The sequence below is a fragment of the Diplotaxodon limnothrissa genome, linkage group LG23, assembly GCF_057381915.1.
Source record: "Diplotaxodon limnothrissa isolate DT_005_m linkage group LG23, D_limnothrissa_male_GT1.1, whole genome shotgun sequence".
In the NCBI taxonomy this organism is placed as follows: Eukaryota; Metazoa; Chordata; class Actinopteri; order Cichliformes; family Cichlidae; genus Diplotaxodon; species Diplotaxodon limnothrissa.
This window is the reverse complement of record NC_140617.1, coordinates 34,213,174-34,234,002: the sequence shown is the minus strand read 5'-3', so window position 1 is coordinate 34,234,002 and position 20,829 is coordinate 34,213,174. Positions and strand designations below refer to the sequence as shown.

Sequence of the window (20,829 nt, the reverse complement as noted above, 5' to 3'; positions counted from 1 at the left end):
AAGTGAGCTGTCACTGTGATCATTACCAGAGATGACAGCAGCATTTTTTTAAAAAGACAGAATATCTGATCTATTGGGAAAGATGAATTCAATTCTGCTTTATTTATATAGTGCCAAATGACAACAACAGTCGCCTATATTGTAAATATCTGTTTTATATGTAAAGATTCTGCAATGATTCAGAGAAAATCCCAACAATCCCCTACAACTATCCTCTGCAAGCAAGCGCGCTTGGTGACAGTGGGAAGGAAAAACTACCTTTTAACAGGAAGGAACCTCCAGCAGAGCCAGGCTCAGGGAGGGACGACCTTCTTCTGAGACCAACTGGTGGTGAGGGGAGGGAGACAGGACAAAAACAAACTGTGGACATCAGAGGTGTCTCACTTTTTACATGAACTCTCTGGCGATAACATTATGTTTAACTTTTTTAAAGATCAGTAGACGTCCTGTTCAAGAAGGTTCGGCAAGTTTATCTATTATAAGCTATACATGATACATTTAAAAAGACCATGAAAACAATAAAATACAAATTGGGCCACAAACCACTTTAAGGAAAAATGCCAAACAAAACATTTCAAGCACAGTCCAAATCTTGCATGTTATGAAACACTCAAATGAGTGCAGAGAAAATGCAGCTTAATCTGTTATTTGTCTGGTGTTTCCTCTAATTTAAGCACTGACATCAGCTCAGTAGGAGTGGACCACCTGTCTAGCAGGAGGACTTAATTTTGACCTGATAAATAAAAAAGACCCCGGCTCCACTTTCACTTCCTCAGCAACCCAAATTTGGTTTTGGTCATTGCTTCCTGTTGCCAGCAGGGGGCGAAGTGTGTCCACTCTCGAAAAGGCAGGCAGCTGTGAGCCAGAGTTGTTTACCTCTCTGCTGATGCTGCAGCAGCAATGGAGGACTGTGGCGTGTGTGTGTGTGTGTGTGTAGAGGGGGTCCTCTTGGAGTTATTATGTGCTCCAGGAGTGAAACCTCTGTGTTTTCAATCCGTACACAATGCAGGCAATGGAGGGAAAAGTGTGTGTGTGTGTGTGTGTGTGTGTGTGTGTTTACTGTATGTCTGCATACAGTATGTGCATGCACCTGAGCTTATGTGCGTGGGGATGATGTATCGTGCAGGCTGCAGCATGAGACCCCCACCGACCCTCCCGCAGCACACACACTCTGCAGTAAAGCGTCCGTCATGCTGACATGAAGCAGGCAAGGGGGTTACATAAGCCCTGCTGGATGTGCTGCTGCACTGCAACGAGAGGCGACCTACAAGACAGTAAACAACTGACGTCACTGCTTCCGTGGCATGCGTCAGCTCGCACTGAAGAGAGAGAGAGGGGGTGAGAAAAACGAGGAGGGGGGCTTGTGTTTATAGCGTGCTGGTGGGACTCGGTATCCTGGCATGGAGGCACAAGAGGAGGAGAGAGAGGGGGGCTGCAGAGAAATCACGCTGTTTGTGATTAAATGGTGCTTCCACTTTCAGAGTGAGCTGTTGGAGGAGTGTGGCTTCAGAGACAGTGGTAAACACTTCCTGGCCCATGCAAGGGGGAGGCAGGGGGCTGACACACTGAGAAATGGGTTTGCCAAAAAGCTTCACCCACTTTTTTTACACTCTGCTCAGGTATGAAGGGGTGGAGGGGATCCAGGTAAAGGATGGAGACAGAAATGGCAAGAAACAGAGAGGCAGTTTTAAAAGAGCTGCTAATTTTACATGTGACAATCTGCTAACTAGTCAAGAGGAGTGCTGCTCAGCCGTGAAAGCAGTTGTATAACATTTTCTGTCAGCCCGGAGGGAGCTTTTTATGGGCTGGGAAACTAACCCTAATGATGTCAGAGTGAAGTCATTAGAGTTTAGAGTAAATGCTGTGCTTAAATTCCAATATCCCTGTTGGTAACACTCACTCTGTGTACACCATGTACTTGTTTGTGTAGTATGAAAATCCAGTACAAGCTGTTCAATTCAAGGAAGCGATGTGTTTGCAGCATTTGGAATTGATTCTCCTGCTAGCTGTGGCTTTTCTTTAAACTAACATTTAAATCTCTGAACTCGGAGCACACGATGCAAAAATCTTCCACACTCAAGCACGGTGGAACGCAACACCTGAAATCCATCTTAGAAGACCATAAATTCAAGCGTGGCCGCTTAACCTGTCAGATCAGCACATCTAAATGCCAGCTGACATCAGCTGATATGCTTGTGTGCATCTGTTTGGCAAATATGTTGGCTGATTTAACCTGTCCCTGCTCTAATTTCATTCTACTGTTGTCTGTACAATAAAGCACCTGTTGTGAACTGGACTCTCTGAGTCCACATATTGAAACTTATAAGATACAAAAGGAGTCAAAAGAACCTCACGACTAAACTGCTGTTAAATCCTGATTCTTTGCTTAGAGCTTGAGCTTAAAATCCCTTACCTCTGGCATGGAAGCCTTCTATATATTCAATTAGCAAATATCATACAGGCCATGCTATTTAAGCTGCTTTGACCTACATCTGCAAGCCACTTTGGAACCAATTTCAACCCCAGCATCTTTGTGCTGTATCTGACTTAGACTAGTATTTATATTGCCTATGGATATAACAGTCTCCTTTTTGGCTGTAGTGGTCCTGACCGAACATATTAAACAGAAATGCTCGTTATAGATCTGAAGAGTATTCTCGTCCTGATGGTTCCTTCCCTTCTTCCACTAGATGCCAACCCCTGAGGGTAACAAGTGTACAAGTATAAGTTCCACACACTTTTTGGTAGTTTTCAGCATACTATCCTGGTACTGATAGTGTACTAAACATAGCCAGTGTAAAAGCAGTCAAAATACCCAATATAACATAAACTAGGCTTATTTTGAATTGCGAATCAGGCAAAGCTACTATAGTAGAGTCCAGGAAATGAGCATAATAGGTGTCTTTTAAACCTACATTGTCAAACCTTACTGTTGATCCATCTCGAGTGCTCAGGGGAAACATTCCACAAACATTCTCCTGTAATTAATTACATTTAAGCATGTGACTTCATTGCAGCTTAACCACAACGCCTTTACCTGACTGCTCTTTTTTTTTCTATTACAGCCACAGTAATGTGGTTGCACAAGCTCAGTTTCAAAGATAAAAGTGAAAATAAGATAAAGTGGGTAGGTTTCCAAAGGCTGATAGATTGTTACTCTTTAGTCTTACCTCAAAATTCTTACGAATTTCTGTGCTGTTATATTTTATATACGGCAGGAATAGATATCCAAAAGTCACGTTCTAGTCCATTATCTGTGCTTACTTCATGTTTTTGGTGCTGCTGCATCACCTGAAATTCCTCAAATTCACTGTTGTTTACACTGTTGTTTGCACCGTTAAATGAAGCATGTTCTTGAAACCCCCGCGTCTAGTGCACCCGCTGTAAGCAGCAGCCCAAGGGCTCGGTCTGATATACATCACAGGGCTTACAAGCGTACGTGTTTTTCCGTACAGTATGTACCAACACGTACAAGTGCCTAATTTGTGTTCCCAGCAGTGGCTGTCTATACAGAGTGAGCAAAAAATAATCCACGCTTGCCAAAGCCACGTTTGATGTTGTGCCGCCGCCTCGAGACACAAATGAAATCCTCACCACATAATCTTACATAAATGTCAGGAGAGATGAGGACAGTGCGATCCTGTTTGTCAAAATTGCAGAGCACAGAATTTTGTGCGAGGCCTTTTCTCTCTCTTTTTTTTCAGCTGGCAAGGCGAGCCAGACAGAACCAAGAGATATTAGGATACATTAGACATCACTGTGATTCTGGAACTCTTTGATATCTGTCTGTCTTCCCTGTTTACTCCCCTTCATAACATGCTGTGTCATAACAGCACCTCCCCTCTCCCTCTCTCAGTTGTTATGAAATGCCATTCCTGTGAAATCCCTGACTGGACAGCAGGCTAACCTGTAACCTGTGATTATGTCATGTAGCATAATAGCATAGGGTTCAAGGGGTCAACACAGCAGCACAAACCAAGAGACAACAGCTAGTTCAGCCATAAAACAAGGCAGATGCACCCCTGGTAGCCAGGGTTAGATTATTAGAATGTGAGACTGTGAGACTTGTTTTTAGGAGCTAATTAAGTCATAGAAGTCATTCAACAACACTCGTCAGGTCCACTATCAGCACAGTAGACTTGTGTGAGTACATTAAAGGGAGGTGACGGGTTAATGCCAAACTCTCACTGATGCCTTTTATGCCTTAAACTTAAGCCCATTCAGACTAGTGCTTTCTCATTGTGCTGCTGCTTTTGGTGCCGCCAAATACATTATCCGAATTTATTAATAAAATTCCAGATTTCACACGTCAGGATCTAAATTAGATAGCTTCTCTCCTCTGTCTGTTCTACCGGAAATTTGCAGTCTCTAGTGTTTATAAACAAAATGAGAAAAACATAACCGCACGCCCACGCCAAAGCTGATATTGACTCATCAGTGCTTCGAGGTACGATCGCATTCAGAGCAACAGTGTCAGGAAAGACGAGGACAGGGAGATTCTGCTTTGCTAACTTTCAAAATATTATGTTAAGTTTTTGTTTTCCAGCTAGTGGTGTGGAACTATGGAACTAGTCTTCAAGCGAGAAGTGGTGTGTCTATAGTACAGTGGCCCTGAAAGGTCAAACGCATTGCAACTTAAAAAAATACTAACAAATCCCACCCCCAAAAGAAAATGCTGCAAAAGCACACAAAACACATCAACTTTGAATGAATGGAAATAAAAAATTTTCTTGAAAACAAAAGTACAAACTTCCTGTAAAGTTTATTCCACAGAGCAAACCATATTATGGTTCTCAGAGGTTGTCATAAAGGGGAAACTAATTATAAAAGCCCAAACCATTTTTTTGTACCGCGCTGTATATCAGTCTAGTTTCAGAGACTTCCGTAGAACTGAGTATTGAAGGTGCTCAAAGATGTGTTTTTAACTGCCGACTCTGGAAAAAGTACTGTTTTAAACCTTTTAGGCTTCTTTTAGATTCAAGTGAGCTTTTGTTAGCTCACTTGAATCTAACAAGGTATCTGTGAAAGGTATCACATTCAAGTGATACCTTTCAGCCCAAAAGCATCACTTGAATGTGCCTCAGGGCTCGATTCTGGGGCCTATTATGTTTGTGTATGTTATGTTTGTATCCTATTTGTTTTCAGCCTGGGCCCTCACTGTTTACAACCTTGCATTAATTTTTTTACTATTTCAGTAAATGACCATGAAGGAAGTCTTTGTCAATAGTAAAAGTTGTAAAACTAACAAAAACACAGTTAAAACTCCAAAAATGTATGCACTTCACCACATTTCTTTCACGAGGGGACTCAACTCAGCTGGCTGCCAGCTGGTTGTATTCTGGTTATTTTCCTATAGAACATGAACGTTGCTTAGCAGAAATCTGATAGTTAAGTGTTTCTGTCTATGTAGAGAGGAACAAATGTTTGATTTTCAGTGATTTATCATAGTTAATTGCTGCATTATCAGTAACAGATTGCATGTACTTTTCAGCATGACCCCATTCAACTGCAGACACACTATTTCTTATGGTAATATTTATGGCAGGTTAATAATCTCATTTTGCAGCAAAATGAATAACTACAGTGAGATAACTTTATCTTATTGTATAAAACAGATACTGACAAAGTTGAACTTTGAGGACATATTCGAAATGTTATAGATTGTGATATATCTTCCTGCAAAACCAAGAATATCAGAAGAATGTAAAAATCACAATGATATTGTATTGCTAGTGAAGTGTTGTGACAATGTTGTATCATGGGGTGTCTGGTGGGTCCCACCTCTAGTATTTGCATTGTTATTCTGTCCATTTCTAATGTAAAAGCAACACTGTACGGAGTTCCCTGTATTCTCAACCAAGGCTCTCTGCAACATACATTTGCACTGTTGTCATTTATAATGCCAGGCTTCTCCTCCCATAAGGTGATGTTGTTGATCTCACTGACGCTGCTGTAATTGTTATCTGCTGCAGTCTTACTATCTGAATGTTTTCTATGAACTCAGTGACTTAAAGAGCTTTGTCGTCAGGAAGAGCTGCTCCCATCCTGACCTTCAGCCTAAACATGACGCGCTAACCTTCACTCGCTGATAATACGCACAGTATCAGCCACCACAAAGAAGTCAAGACATTACCCTTTAATACATCTTATGTAACCTTATACTATCACTGGTCCTTCTCTAAAGTACGAAGCTCTGCACAAACAAGTCCTTACGTAACATTCAAATTAATGACATTTCTGAGGGACAAGGCATCTTGTTTGGTGAGGGGGAAAAGCTCTGATGCGAACGCAAGGGGTTGTTCCAAGACAGTAGGCTGTACACTTTGAACTTACTAACATACTGTTGGCTACTTCACTGCTGTGTTGTTTACTTTTATAACAATTTATTGTGTTTAAACTACAGTTCCATCATAAAAACATGAACCTAGATATTTACGCTCCTGTGAAATGTTACGATCAGCTCAGGATTAATTTATATAATAATTATATATAAATTGCATATACGTCGCTCTGTGTTATTGACATGTTTTTGTTTTCCTCAGGCCGGCACTCTGGCCCTGCGTGTGTGATACCAGTCTGGGACACTTGGCAGTGGCTGTAATCCAATGAGCAATTGGAGCGACTACAATCTGGTCATTTGTAAACAAACATTTGCTCGCAGCCTGTCTGGGTGGCCCAGAGCAGCACTGTCTCAATGTCTACACTCATTTGTATTTTGAAAATGCCAGACTATGCATGTCCAGGTCTGTGATACTGTTAAAGTCAAGCAATATTATAGAGTTAAAGACTTTAATCATATTAACATGTGAGCAAACCCTCAAACAGCCCATTAAGAGCAAGTCAGATTCACAGATCCTATGCGACATTACCTGCTAAATGATTTTTAGTTTGTGTTTAATGAAGTGATTTCTATCAATTACTAATGCTTTGTAGACTTATCTATAAAAACCCATTGTTGTTTCTCCTCCATATTAATTGAAACTTACTTAACTTCTTACCTTAACAGCATCTGCCTAAGCATGCTGTTAATGTAGCATTTTGAAACACAGTAAGTCCACTTCCTGAAATGATTTCTCATTCCTTTTTTCCACTGAAACTGATAAAGAACAACCCATTAGGATATTTTTGACTGTACAAAGATTGATTTGATTCAAACATGTAAAGGAAAATGGGAAAAAAACGCAAAGACTGTATATATATATATATATATATATATATATATATATATATATATATATATATATATATATATATATATATATATATATATATATTACAATGAGGGAAATACTCCAACAATGCAGCAAATCCCAGATTTGGAGGTGAACAGGGTCCAGCATTCTTGAGTTAAATCATTTTTCTTTCTCTTAATGTATAGTTCTGAAAATATTTTCATAGTTTGTGTTGCATGTGTAGCCCGGATGGGAATTTGGGAGTAGATACTCGTAATTCCCATGGACTTAAACGCCACAGTAACATAAGGTGTTCACAGTTAATATTATGTGATTTAACTGTACTCTGAATGTAATTTGCCCTGTAATATGTCACAAGGTAAATACAGGTAATTAGAGCAATGAACCTGTTATGTTAATCATAAAGTATTATTTTATGGTATGTAACTCTGAAGAGAGTTAAAGTATTGTTCAGAGTTCTAATTTTCTGGAGGCCCGTGAAGGTAGCATGAAACGGGACCTGTGTATCTGTTGTAATGGAGGAAGAGAGGAGAACGGCATGGAGAGATGCACGAGGTTAGCTGAACCAAAGTGAGAGACTCAGCTAGTTTTACTGAAGTTACCTAGCACAAAAGAGTGTCGGACTAGAAAGCTAACCGTGTGAGAGCTTCGCAACAGAGTGTGGGGGAAGTGACTTTGTGTTCAATGGTCGCACCACCGTGAAAAAACTGTGTTTCCAGCTACGACCGCCGAGGCTAAAGGCTAGCCCGGACTGCCTGGCTGCGCCACGGAGGCAGCCGCTATGGACTGTCGGAGAGCTGGACAGTGACTGGCTAACGCGTTGTAGCAGAGACAGTATCCGGTCCGCAGGGAGAGCGGAGAGTGAATTTAGTTTGGGACTGGCGAACGGAAACCTACCGAGCAACTGAACTGTAAGTTGGACTTTCGTGCTCTTACTGGGGAGAAGAGGATTTTTCTCCATCGTCCGGCGTGAGCAGCAAACAGGCCTGCAACAAGTGTGAATGTGAGTGTGTGTGGGGCCCATGTGTGAATATTGTGTATCTAGTGGATTATATAGCATATTTTTGAGTGTACATTCGTGAGTCACTTACCAAGAGGTGATAACATAATTTGTGTTGTTTAACATAATTTCAAAGGGAAATATTTCATTTACACAGCATGTTTCATTTGTTTATGGAGCTGGATATCATTTGAGTTGAGTTAAGAAAAGGGTGTTTTATACATTACTTTTTCCTGCCCTTACATTCAGTAAACGTTTGGTTTGTGTTAAAGAGTTCTCTGGGGTTGATTCTTTTACTACTGGTTAAGTCTAACTTGCAGGCAAAGGTTTACTGATAGTTTCCCTGATTCCTGTCTATACCAGAACCTTTTTGTGGTATCTAGGCTGTAACGAACCTAACACCCCGCCTAGGGGGTCCAAACTGAGGTAAGTGGATTTAGACTCCGTATCACGGGTGGGGTGCTACATAAAATGGAGGCACCGCTGGGATAAAGACTGGTAGTAATTAGTATTAACTTGTGACCCAGACAACCTTTAAAGAGAGGGTGATTTGAAGTTATAGTAGGTTACAGCAGAGCAAAATCAGTTTGTGTTTGGTATTGTGTTACACTATACACATACAGTAAGATTCACACACTCAACACCAAGAAATGGCTCAGTTACGGCACTGGTGTAAAGGAGAAGGCCTTAACCCTTCGCATGCCATACTACTTAAAGATGTTCCCGAGGACACAGAGATTGAAGTCATAGAAAGAACTCTGCAATCCATTAAAGTTCTTGGACGTGTGAAGGTTAGAGGACGTATGTATGATCCTCAGAGCAAGTGTTTGACTGTACTGTGTGAATGCAGAGAAAAGGTAAATACTAAAGCCATTCCTCTGGACATTCTAGCTGATGGCAGCAATTCACCCTGGAGAATCATCGGCCACTTAGAGGAGGAGGATGGTTCAGTTGACCAGCTGGTTGCAGATGACTGGCAGGCATCTCAAACTGATTTGGGACCTGCCGCCACACTTCAGGCCTCCACTCCTGAAGCAATCATCAGAGCTGTTGGTGACCTTCTGCAAAATACCTCTAAGCCTGCCAGTGACAATAGCAGCTACAGGAGGTTGCGCACCTTCTCAGGGGTTGTTCCCACACCCCCAGGAGAGGAGCAGTTGGAGAACTGGATACTACAGGCTCGACTGATGATAGAGGAATATGATCGGCCTGACCGAGAGAAGAAAATCAGGATAATGGAAAGTGTAAAGGGTCCCGCGTTGGAGATTTTACAGGCTGTACGATTTAATAACCCTGAAGCAACACCTCAAGAATACATTGATGTAATTGAGAATACTTTTGACACACCAGAAACAGGAGAGGAACTCTATTTTGCCTTCCGAATGCTATGTCAACACAGAGGGGAGAAACTTTCTGAGTTTCTGAGAAGAATGGAGAGATCTCTCAGCAAGGTGGTCAAAAGGGGAGGTCTGTCTCCTGCCCTAATAGACAAAGCACGTCTTGATCAGCTCATTAAAGGTGCAACAGGGTCTGACCTGATGCTGTTAAGTTTGCGTTTAAGGGAACGAAAAGATAATCCCCCTACCTTTCTGCAGCTGTTAAATGAGGTCCGCATTGAAGAGGAGCATGAAGCTTCTCGGCGCAGACTTAACCTCAATAAAGTCGTGCATGTCAAAAGCGCTACTGTACCCACAGGGGCACACGTGGAAAATCTCAGACTTGAGATACAAGGTCTGAAAACCCAAGTCAGTGATCTCACCACTGCTGCCGGGGTGCCAGGTGTCCATTCACCTGGGGCAGCATCCACAGAGAATGTGGAAGCAGACGGCTTGGGAGAAGACAAAAACTTCCAAGCATTAAAGAAAGAAGTGGTGAGGCTAAGAAAACAGATCTCTGTCATGTCAGTCAACCCCAGCAAAGGGGTTGCGGTGCCCTCACCCAGGCACCATGGTTCTCCCACGCACCTTCAGCGGGGAGCAAGAGCACTCAGAGATCCCAGTCACTTTTTCTGTTATCGCTGCGGGGAGGATGGGCACATCTCTACCAAGTGTAAGGCTCCAGAAAACCACCCTAAAGTGATACAGAAATTCATTCATGCTCAACGGAAACAGGGAGAAAGTAATAGAACTCCCAGTCCTGCCAAAGAACCGACCACCACCAATGTAGGTGTTAACCGGAGTGTTGTCAATGTCAGGACGCCTAGTTTCCCTGAAGGACTGGTAGGGCCACCCTCCACAGCCGGTGTGAAGGTAGATGGTGTACCTTGCACCGCTCTCTTAGACAGTGGCTCTCAGGTGACCATCATTTTTGACAGCTGGTATTCAAAACACTTGTCTCATGTGCCTTTACGCTCTGTTACGGGCCTAGATATTTGGGGACTAAGTGAATCAGAGACCAGCTATCCTTACAGGGGGTACATTCAAATTGAATTGGAATTCCCCGAAGAAACACGAGAGAAAGTTGAGACTATCCCAGTCCTCGCTTTGGTGTGCCCAGACCCTCGGTGCTCAGATACCATACCTGTCTTGTTGGGCACCAATGTTCATAAAATCAGACCCATTCCTGCAACTGGAAAGAAAGTGAGGGTGGGGAATGTTTGCTCTGCCAAAGTGAATGTTCAGCAGCCTCAGAACCTACCGACTATTATGTCTGAGTCTGCCAAGGATGATGACAGTCCAGTAGCTAACGTTAAGTGGACTGGTCCTGGCCCACTGGTCATTCCAGCTGGGAAAGAACGTATAGCTGTCTGTAAAGTCAAAGACATCCACACTATTGGAGACAGCATCCTCATCACAGAACGGGCAGCTTCACATGCCCTTCCCCCGAGTGTGCTTGTGCAGCCAACCGTACTGTTCTCCAAGATGCTTGATAGAGACAAGTTTCTGGTGCTCATGCGCAACCAGTCACTAAAAGACACTGCCATTCCCATGGGCACTGTGGTTGCACATCTGCATGTAGCTGACATAGTGACTGATGTCCCCGGCCCAAACACAAAAGCTTCTACTATGCTTGACCCATCTCTGTTTAATTTTGGGGACTCTCCTATACCAGCTGAATGGAAACAGAGGCTTAGTCAGAAACTTGCAGAGAGAGGCAAAGTTTTCTCGACGGAGGAATGGGATGTGGGTTTGGCTAAAGGAGTGCAACATCACATCCGTCTAGCTGACCATACCCCCTTCCGAGAGCGGTCCCGCCGTGTTGCCCCAGCTGACCTGGATGACTTACGCCGCCACCTGCAAGGACTTTTGGCAGCGGGGATAATAAAAGAATCAAGGAGTCCCTATGCTTCCCCCATCGTCTTGGCACGAAAGAAAACGGGGCGGTTGCGCATGTGTGTGGACTATCGGACCCTGAATCGCAGAACTGTCCCTGACCAATACACAGTTCCTCGCATTGACGAGGCGTTGGACTGTTTGTCTGGCAGCAGGTGGTTCTCTGTCTTGGATTTGCGTAGTGGATACTACCAAATTCCCATGGCAGAAGAGGACAAGGAGAAGACCGCTTTCATATGTCCTTTGGGATTCTTTCAATTTGAGAGGATGCCCCAGGGGATAACCGGAGCTCCCGCGACCTTTCAAAGAGTAATGGAGAAAGCAGTGGGAGACATGCACATGATTGAGGTCATAGTGTACCTTGACGATTTGATCGTGTTCGGAAGAACTTTGGAAGAACATGAGCAGAGACTAATCAAAGTTCTTGACAGACTGGAAGAGACTGGCCTAAAATTGTCCATTGACAAATGTCAGTTCTGCAGGCCACAGGTGACATATGTTGGACACATAGTGTCAGAGAAAGGGATTGCCACTGACCCAAGCAAAGTTGAGGCGGTAGCTCGCTGGAAGCAACCCACCGATCTCCCATCACTGCAGTCTTTCCTAGGGTTCTGTGGGTATTATCGTCGCTTCATAAAGGACTACTCCATCATTGTCAAGCCGTTAACCGAACTATGTAAAGGTTACCCACCAACCCAGAAGGGAAAGCGAGCTGTCAGAGTCCCAGAAAAGACCTACCATCGCGTAAATGAACCGTTTGGGGACAGGTGGGATGCTGCATGTACAGAAGCTTTCCAGAACATTATACATTCTCTTACAAATGCACCTGTTCTAGCATTTGCAGACCCAACCAAGCCATATGTGTTGCACATTGATGCTAGCCTTCAGGGGTTGGGTGCTGTGCTCAACCAAGAACACCCAGAAGGGCTGCGACCAGTTGCATTTGCTAGCCGAAAGCTTAGCTCATCAGAGAAAAACTACCCCGTGCACCAGCTTGAGTTTTTGGCGTTGAAGTGGGCTGTAGTTGACAAGTTTCACGACTACCTGTATGGAGCACAGTTCACTGTGAGGACGGATAACAATCCCCTCACATATATCCTCACCACTGCCAAGCTCAATGCCACCGGGCATCGGTGGTTAGCTGCTCTTGCCACTTACGATTTCACTCTCCAGTACCGACCTGGGAGCAGCAACATTGATGCTGACGCGTTATCGCGCAACCCCTTACCAACAGAGGACACTGATTGGCAAACTCTGCCCTTGGACAGTGTCAAAGCTCTGTGTAAGCAGATCTCCTGTAGAAATTCAGCAGGAGGGGGGGCAGTCAGCTTTGCTGAATCGTTAGGAGTTTCCCCTGAGGCACTCCCAGAGTGTTTTGTTTTCCCCACTCATCTTGACTATGGGTGTTTGACCCAGATAAGCAAGGCCGAGCTTATCAAAGCACAAGACAATGATCCAGTGATCGCTCCTGTAAAGAAATCTATGAATGGAGCGATTCCCTTTACTTTCGACAAAGACTCCAATGCAGAAGCCATGTTGCTTCAAAGAGAGGCAAACAAGTTGGCAATCACTGATGGAGTACTCTACAGGAAAGTACAGAGACAACCTGGAAAGGAAATCCGTCAGCTTGTACTACCCCGAGAGCATGTTGCCATGGTGCTTAGATCACTTCATGATGAGTCAGGTCACCTGGGGGTGGACAAGACTGTGGAGCTCATACGAGACCGATTCTACTGGCCTAGGATGAGTGCAGAAGTTGAGCAGTACATCAGGAATTGTGGGAGATGTGTTGCACGTAAGGCACCCACACAACGAGCTGCACCATTGAACCAGATCACCAGTAGTGGGCCACTAGATCTCGTGTGTATTGATTTCCTATCCCTAGAGCCAGACTCTCAGGGATATGCTAACGTTCTGGTAGTGACTGATCACTTTACCAGATATGCACAAGCTTTTCCAGCTAAAGACCAGAAAGCCTCCACAGTAGCCAAGATTCTCTGTGAGCGGTACTTTGTGCATTATGGACTTCCGACCCGGATACATTCCGACCAGGGACGTGATTTCGAGAGTAAGCTGATCCACGACCTTCTGAAAGTGTTGGGAATCCGGAAATCCCGGACAACGCCTTATCATCCCCAGGGAGATCCACAGCCAGAGAGATTTAACCGGACGTTACTTTCCATGCTGGGAACCTTGGATCCCAAGAAGAAACAGGCGTGGAATCAGTCCATCAGTCATTTGGTACACGCGTACAATTGTACGCAGAACGAAGCAACTGGGTACTCACCCTACCTGCTTATGTTTGGCAGGGAGGCCCGGCTGCCTGTGGACATCTGTTTCGGAACCAACGACCAGACACACAGCAGTCTGACACATCACCAGTACGTAGCTAAGCTGAAAGCTGATTTGCAACAAGCTTACCGCCTAGCGACAGAGGCTGCTGACAAAAGTCATCAGAGAAACAAGAAAGCACATGACAAGCATGTGAAAGAACAGACCTTGGCACCAGGAGACCGGGTGTTGCTAAAGAATTTTGGTGTCTCTGGAAAGCACAAGTTGAAGAATAAGTGGAGAACTGCACCCTATGTTGTGCTTGACAAAATGCCCCGTCTACCAGTATACAGAGTGAAACCTGAGAAGGGAAGGGGGGTGGAGAAAACGGTGCATCGTAACCACTTATTACCCATAGGGTATCTAGTGAGACTTCCAAATGATAGTGAACCAGAGTTGTTTGATAGACCTGTCACTCGATCCCAAAGGGGACTCGCCAAGGCTACACCAGTTGACAATCAGGGAGATGCAATATCTTCTTCAGAGTCGGAATCCGAAGATGCATGCCTGACACAATTCCCATACATGGATTGTGAAAACCTTCTGTCACTGTCAGAACAGCTTCTGAGGGACCAAGGTCAAAAGCCAAACGTGTTGGATCTTGAGAGTTCAACCACTGATTTTGCAGATATTGAAAGAAATTCAGATGATCATAACCCTCCAGCTCTCCAGCTAGACCCTGAGGCAGTTACAGTGACTGGCCCTGAGGAGGGAACCGAAGAGAGTGGGATGTCGCTGGAAGGAGAGGAGCATCCAGTGGGCCGCCCACAGAGACTAAAGAGGCCTGTGGTGAGACTGAGTTATGATGAACTCGGGCAATCATCAGATCACCCTGTAGTGGTTTTGAGCCATGGGGTTTTGGTGGGAAGTGGCACTTACAGACATTCACGAGATCACACTTGCCAGACTTCATGGTGTCACCCACTAGCACTATGCCCTTCCTGTGTTAAATTAGAGCTGGACTAACAAAGCACAGATTTTTGTGTTTATAAATCTGTGGGGTTTGATAGGGGCATCAAACGCATTTAGAGGGGGGAGGGTGTAGCCCGGATGGGAATTTGGGAGTAGATACTCGTAATTCCCATGGACTTAAACGCCACAGTAACATAAGGTGTTCACAGTTAATATTATGTGATTTAACTGTACTCTGAATGTAATTTGCCCTGTAATATGTCACAAGGTAAATACAGGTAATTAGAGCAATGAACCTGTTATGTTAATCATAAAGTATTATTTTATGGTATGTAACTCTGAAGAGAGTTAAAGTATTGTTCAGAGTTCTAATTTTCTGGAGGCCCGTGAAGGTAGCATGAAACGGGACCTGTGTATCTGTTGTAATGGAGGAAGAGAGGAGAACGGCATGGAGAGATGCACGAGGTTAGCTGAACCAAAGTGAGAGACTCAGCTAGTTTTACTGAAGTTACCTAGCACAAAAGAGTGTCGGACTAGAAAGCTAACCGTGTGAGAGCTTCGCAACAGAGTGTGGGGGAAGTGACTTTGTGTTCAATGGTCGCACCACCGTGAAAAAACTGTGTTTCCAGCTACGACCGCCGAGGCTAAAGGCTAGCCCGGACTGCCTGGCTGCGCCACGGAGGCAGCCGCTATGGACTGTCGGAGAGCTGGACAGTGACTGGCTAACGCGTTGTAGCAGAGACAGTATCCGGTCCGCAGGGAGAGCGGAGAGTGAATTTAGTTTGGGACTGGCGAACGGAAACCTACCGAGCAACTGAACTGTAAGTTGGACTTTCGTGCTCTTACTGGGGAGAAGAGGATTTTTCTCCATCGTCCGGCGTGAGCAGCAAACAGGCCTGCAACAAGTGTGAATGTGAGTGTGTGTGGGGCCCATGTGTGAATATTGTGTATCTAGTGGATTATATAGCATATTTTTGAGTGTACATTCGTGAGTCACTTACCAAGAGGTGATAACATAATTTGTGTTGTTTAACATAATTTCAAAGGGAAATATTTCATTTACACAGCATGTTTCATTTGTTTATGGAGCTGGATATCATTTGAGTTGAGTTAAGAAAAGGGTGTTTTATACATTACTTTTTCCTGCCCTTACATTCAGTAAACGTTTGGTTTGTGTTAAAGAGTTCTCTGGGGTTGATTCTTTTACTACTGGTTAAGTCTAACTTGCAGGCAAAGGTTTACTGATAGTTTCCCTGATTCCTGTCTATACCAGAACCTTTTTGTGGTATCTAGGCTGTAACGAACCTAACACCCCGCCTAGGGGGTCCAAACTGAGGTAAGTGGATTTAGACTCCGTATCACGGGTGGGGTGCTACACATGTGTTGTAAAAAAACAACCCAGTTATCGATCACAGCACAGTGCGTAAATTCTGACTTCCTGATTCACTAAGCAAACTGCTGTTCACGGGTTTGGACATTTCCATGGTAACAGTGACCTCCACCAGTCAGTGACATCGCTGTTTCAACTCTGCTGTAGCTCTTTTTCATGACAAAGTGAATCGAACGCTCTTTTGTTAAAACAAGGTTGCTATCATGCAGACTTGTGTTTCTACGGGAGCACAGATCATCATTTCACAATGTCACACCTCCCACTAAATCTGCTTTGGATGGCTACAAGATTATGGCTTATACTCAAAATTCCTTATGGAGAGCCAGAAGTTTCCATAATTAGGTAAGAGGGGGGAGTGCTTTCCGTTCCATTTCTGCATTTGTTTCCTTAATGGTGTTTTATTTTAAATATTTCAGGCATTTAAGTATTTTATGAATGCAAACTTATATGTGAGGTCATGAAAAATAACAATTTTGATGTGACAAAAGTCAGTCCTATTCACCCTATTGTCATGTGTAAAATAATTATTTAGTCATTAAGTTGTTTTGTAAAAATTCATAAAGTTTTGACCTATGACCATCTTCAGCTTCAGAGCATTGCAACAGTGTGAAAAGCCTTTTAAGAGTCAGGTCCATGTTTAGGTAGAAAATAACATAACTGGAAGCACAATAGCCCGCTTACAGCCCCACTCACACCTGCAGGCGTGTCTTATTTAGTAAGCATTATGACAGGAAATAAAAGGTCATGCTCTGTTTACAACCATCTTACATTAATACAAAAATTGTCACGTTTATGATGTTCGTTGAACTCCTTGTTGAAGCTTATCACAGATTCCACCCCACCTCCACCCTACTTTATGTTGTTTCTACAAGCTGGCTTCAACTGTTTCGCACCTGCTGGTGATGTCAGAGCGATGGGGCATAGAGTTGTTTACTGGATTTGATCAGCAGGTTGCGTGTGCAGCTTCTTTGCGTGCTGCCGACCTCCATTAAGCCCCTCTGAATGTGTGTCTCCGTCTTACTCGGCCCTGTCTCTGTAAGCTTTAGCCGTGTGGCTGGGATGTTTGACAGATGATTTACTTGGCTGCCATGCAGGCAAACATGCCCCCGATGTTACCTCGGTTGGGTGTTGTCGTGTCACTGACTAGGCTTTCTATAGGCACTAACCCATTCAGAGTAATGGGATTGTTTCAAATTGTGGCAGACAGCCATGTGTAGAAAGATCATATGGGGAATATGGGAAGCACTTTTACCACAGAGTTCTCTTACACATATAAACATATCTGTATATAGAGAACTCATATTTCAGGTTTTATGTATGTTCATGTTTGTAGCTACTGTATGGACATTAATAGTGAAACAACTAGTAGCACAGTGTTCCAACATTTGGAAGAAGTAACTGTTATCACAAATGAGGTACAACACAAATGCTAAGGCAAAAGGAAGCCTGGATGTCAGGTCAGGGGGTAGATATCATCACCCCCACCTGAGATTAGGCACCAAGCCCCAAGTCCAACAGAAGGAGCGTTGAGTGCAAGAGCTGACCTGAAAGATAGCATCACGGTGAAGCCCCACTAAGACTGGGAGAGCATCTGGGAAAAGGACGCAACACATAACAGCAATGCTCAGTGGCTAGTAAAGCTAAGAGCAGACCATAGTAACCTCTCTGAACAGGGGCCAGTAATCTTCACAGTTTGAAGACTTGGACACAACTGACCATGTGCTTAGTGAATACTTCAGGCAACAGAAACCCAAGAAAGAAGAGGAGCAAGAAGAAGAACCATCATAGAAGGACAGGCCTCTGCAGGGTGTGTACCACCGGCAGAGAGAAGAAGTGGCTGAATCCTAACAGCTGGACAAAGCTGGACTGAAAGACAGCACAGAGACACTAGTTATGACAGCACAGGAACAAGCTCTAAGTACAAGCTCCATAGAGGCTGGGGTCTATCACACCAGGTAAGACCCCAGGTGCAGGCTGTATAAAGCACTTGGTGCTGTGAACCCCAAGCTAGGCAGGTGGCTCCAGCAGATCCCAGGACAACAACCGAGATCTTCATCCAGAAGAACAGAGTCCTATATATATACATATACATGGGTTCTGCGCTATTTATGCATTTATTTTCATCTGTAAACCTCATGAAGTACAGTGCATTGATTCTAAAAGTGACATTTAAAAGGGTTTTCTGTTCAATCTGACCCAATACTAAATTCTTTGCAGGGGGGTGGGGGCATCCAAGAGCCTTTGGAAAGAAATATCGACTTGCTGTGCTCATCAATAGCTCCCTAACATATAACAAACACGTCAGTGGAGTGTTTTCAGCAAACATGAGAGGAAATTGCCATAGATTGGTCAGAGTATAATGGCAACACACACACTGGAACTGGTCAACAACTGCCCGAGGTGCATGTGTTTCCACTGTGTGTGTGTGTGTGTATGTGTGTGTTCAGAATGCGTAAGCTAAGTGGGCCTTTATCTTTGTTGTGTGACCTTAAAAGCCCGGTTATTGGTCATAAAAGCGCACGCGTCAGGACACTGTGCGCAGACAGAGTGTAAGGCCTCAGCACCAGTGTGTGCAGTATGTGTGTGTGTTGGAAAGCTTAGCAGTGTGTACACAGGGTTTCTTTATTTGATCACTGTTTAGATATGCTGTGCGTGACACCAGAAAGGCCATATCATTAAAGCTGTTTGTTTGTGTGTGGGTCAGTGTCTGTGTGTGCTGCCCTGTGAGCCAGGTAACAGGGGAAAGTGTACTTTCTGATAGATTAAGCCTTACATAACTCCGCATTCCACTCAGCAGGTAAACAAGCACCAGGACTAAGGTCAAAAACAGTGAGGTACCAGCTCAACTGTGGAGCCAGATGCTGGAGCCTGAAGCACATCCCAGCCTCAGTGACCCACATGCTCACAAACCCAAGCTGTCATTAAAATCTGTATGGCTTAGAAAGCTCAGTAATCAACAGGAACTGTAAGCATCCATTTGCGTAGTCACTTAATTGCCACTGTAGTGCAGTGACAGTCTCCAGCAGAGGTCGAGGAGTGCTTGGAAGAATGTTTGGACATACAGAAAAAGCCTTTATTTACACTGACACACTCAAGCTAGGAAACGTACGGCAACTTGTTACATTGGGAATAGATAGAAAGAGAGTTGCTATAGAAGAAATTCATAGTTAGTAAATCTTGGCTTCGAATTTAACAGAGTCTACGTGCAAGAAAAGTGAGATCACAATTGAACTAACGCTGTGAGGTCTAAGTCACGATTGGTGATGATCCTAAACTAACTTGTTAGCCAAAAGTCACATGAAAGGGCTGACACCGCTCACATGTCTCTTTATTTATAAAACTGGAACCCGGAGAGCAGTTAGCTTAGCATAATGACTGAAAACATGCAGGTAGACTGAAGTTTATAAACTGTGCTTCTACTTTTCTTGAGTAGAAAGCACATTTTACACTTCACCTACACACACATTCATACTTCAGCACTTTTAGTCTATCACTGAAATATCAGTGAATGCATCAGGGTTCAGCATCTTGCCCAGGGACACTTTTCACATGAGGCTCTTTGCTGTGTGTCTTCACTTTAGGTTATCTAATCTTCTCCAGGTTTGGGTAGTGACTGCAGCACTCTGAGCAGAGAATCCCAGACTTCCCTGACCCTGGCCACCTCTTCCAGCTCATCAGAAAGGACACAGTCTTTCCCAACATGTACACATTATGCTTACGTGTGGACGACTTTAATGCACAAGGCTAAGAGGCAGGCATGACCCTGGATTCACATGCACGAGCCTTGCTAATAGATTCACGGAGATGGAATTAGAGGAAAGTATTTGCAGGGAGGGAGGTTTTAACATGATTTGTAACAGGATCAAACTGCATTTGCATTGGAATTGACAACTGAATTTGCATCACTGACCAAAACATTCAAGTCCAATCTTCTAAATATATAAATTCATTTATAAATGGTTGTTCTGTGATGTACGTTTATTGTCCCAGTGTTAGCTGTATATATGTCTGCGTGTAGAGCTTTTATGACCATTTATACAATGCTTAAATAAACATTGTGTGATTGGTGTTTATCTGTGCATATGAGCACAAAATAAAGTATCCCAGTGGTATAGTAGCACTGAAATTTAATTAGCTCATGGACACTTTTTGGCAATAGCCTCTACTCTGATCCTTACCAGATGTACCTGACTCCTCAGACTATCAGATATTTTACTCTCACCTTAGGAAACTCACAGGCTTGATGGGTAATTTTCAATGCTCACTATACAGTTATTTTTCAAGCTGTTTGGAGAAATCCAGGAATTAAACTGACAGCTCGACAAATGAACAAATTCAACATAAATCTGACTTTCTGACCTTCTTGGCTTCGTAAATTTCTGGCAACATTCATCGGGCACCAGTTCAAGAACTTTAAGCACTGCAGGATTACCATGGACAACTCGGTGCTGTCATTTAAGTTTAATGTATAGAACCTTTTTTGATAGATAACTAAAACCATTAAGGTAGCAATTAAACAGTCTTCACTTTTTGTCATGAGCCTTAGACTGCATTGTAAAGAGAACGATCCACTTCAATAAAAGACAGAAGCTGAACAGCTGAACGTCCTTTGTTAAATACCACATAATAAATTCAGTCCACCAACCAAAGTTGTTGCATAAATGTGTAAACCCCCTTACCCTCATGTTATCAGTTTGAGTCAAATGGCGCACAACCACACACAAGTGCAAT

General features: G+C 43.7%; 1 protein-coding gene across 1 annotated transcript; it reads left to right on the top strand.

Moving 5' to 3' along the window:
• Positions 1–7,416: 7,416 nt before the first annotated feature.
• Positions 7,417–15,526, top strand: LOC146608580 (uncharacterized). The gene is made up of 2 exons (XM_085348665.1): positions 7,417–14,585; positions 15,338–15,526. The coding sequence occupies exons 1-2, from the start codon at positions 8,844–8,846 to the stop codon at positions 15,524–15,526; spliced, it is 5,931 nt and encodes a 1,976-aa protein (XP_085204791.1). The 5' UTR covers positions 7,417–8,843.
• The last annotated feature ends 5,303 nt before the right edge of the window (positions 15,527–20,829 follow it).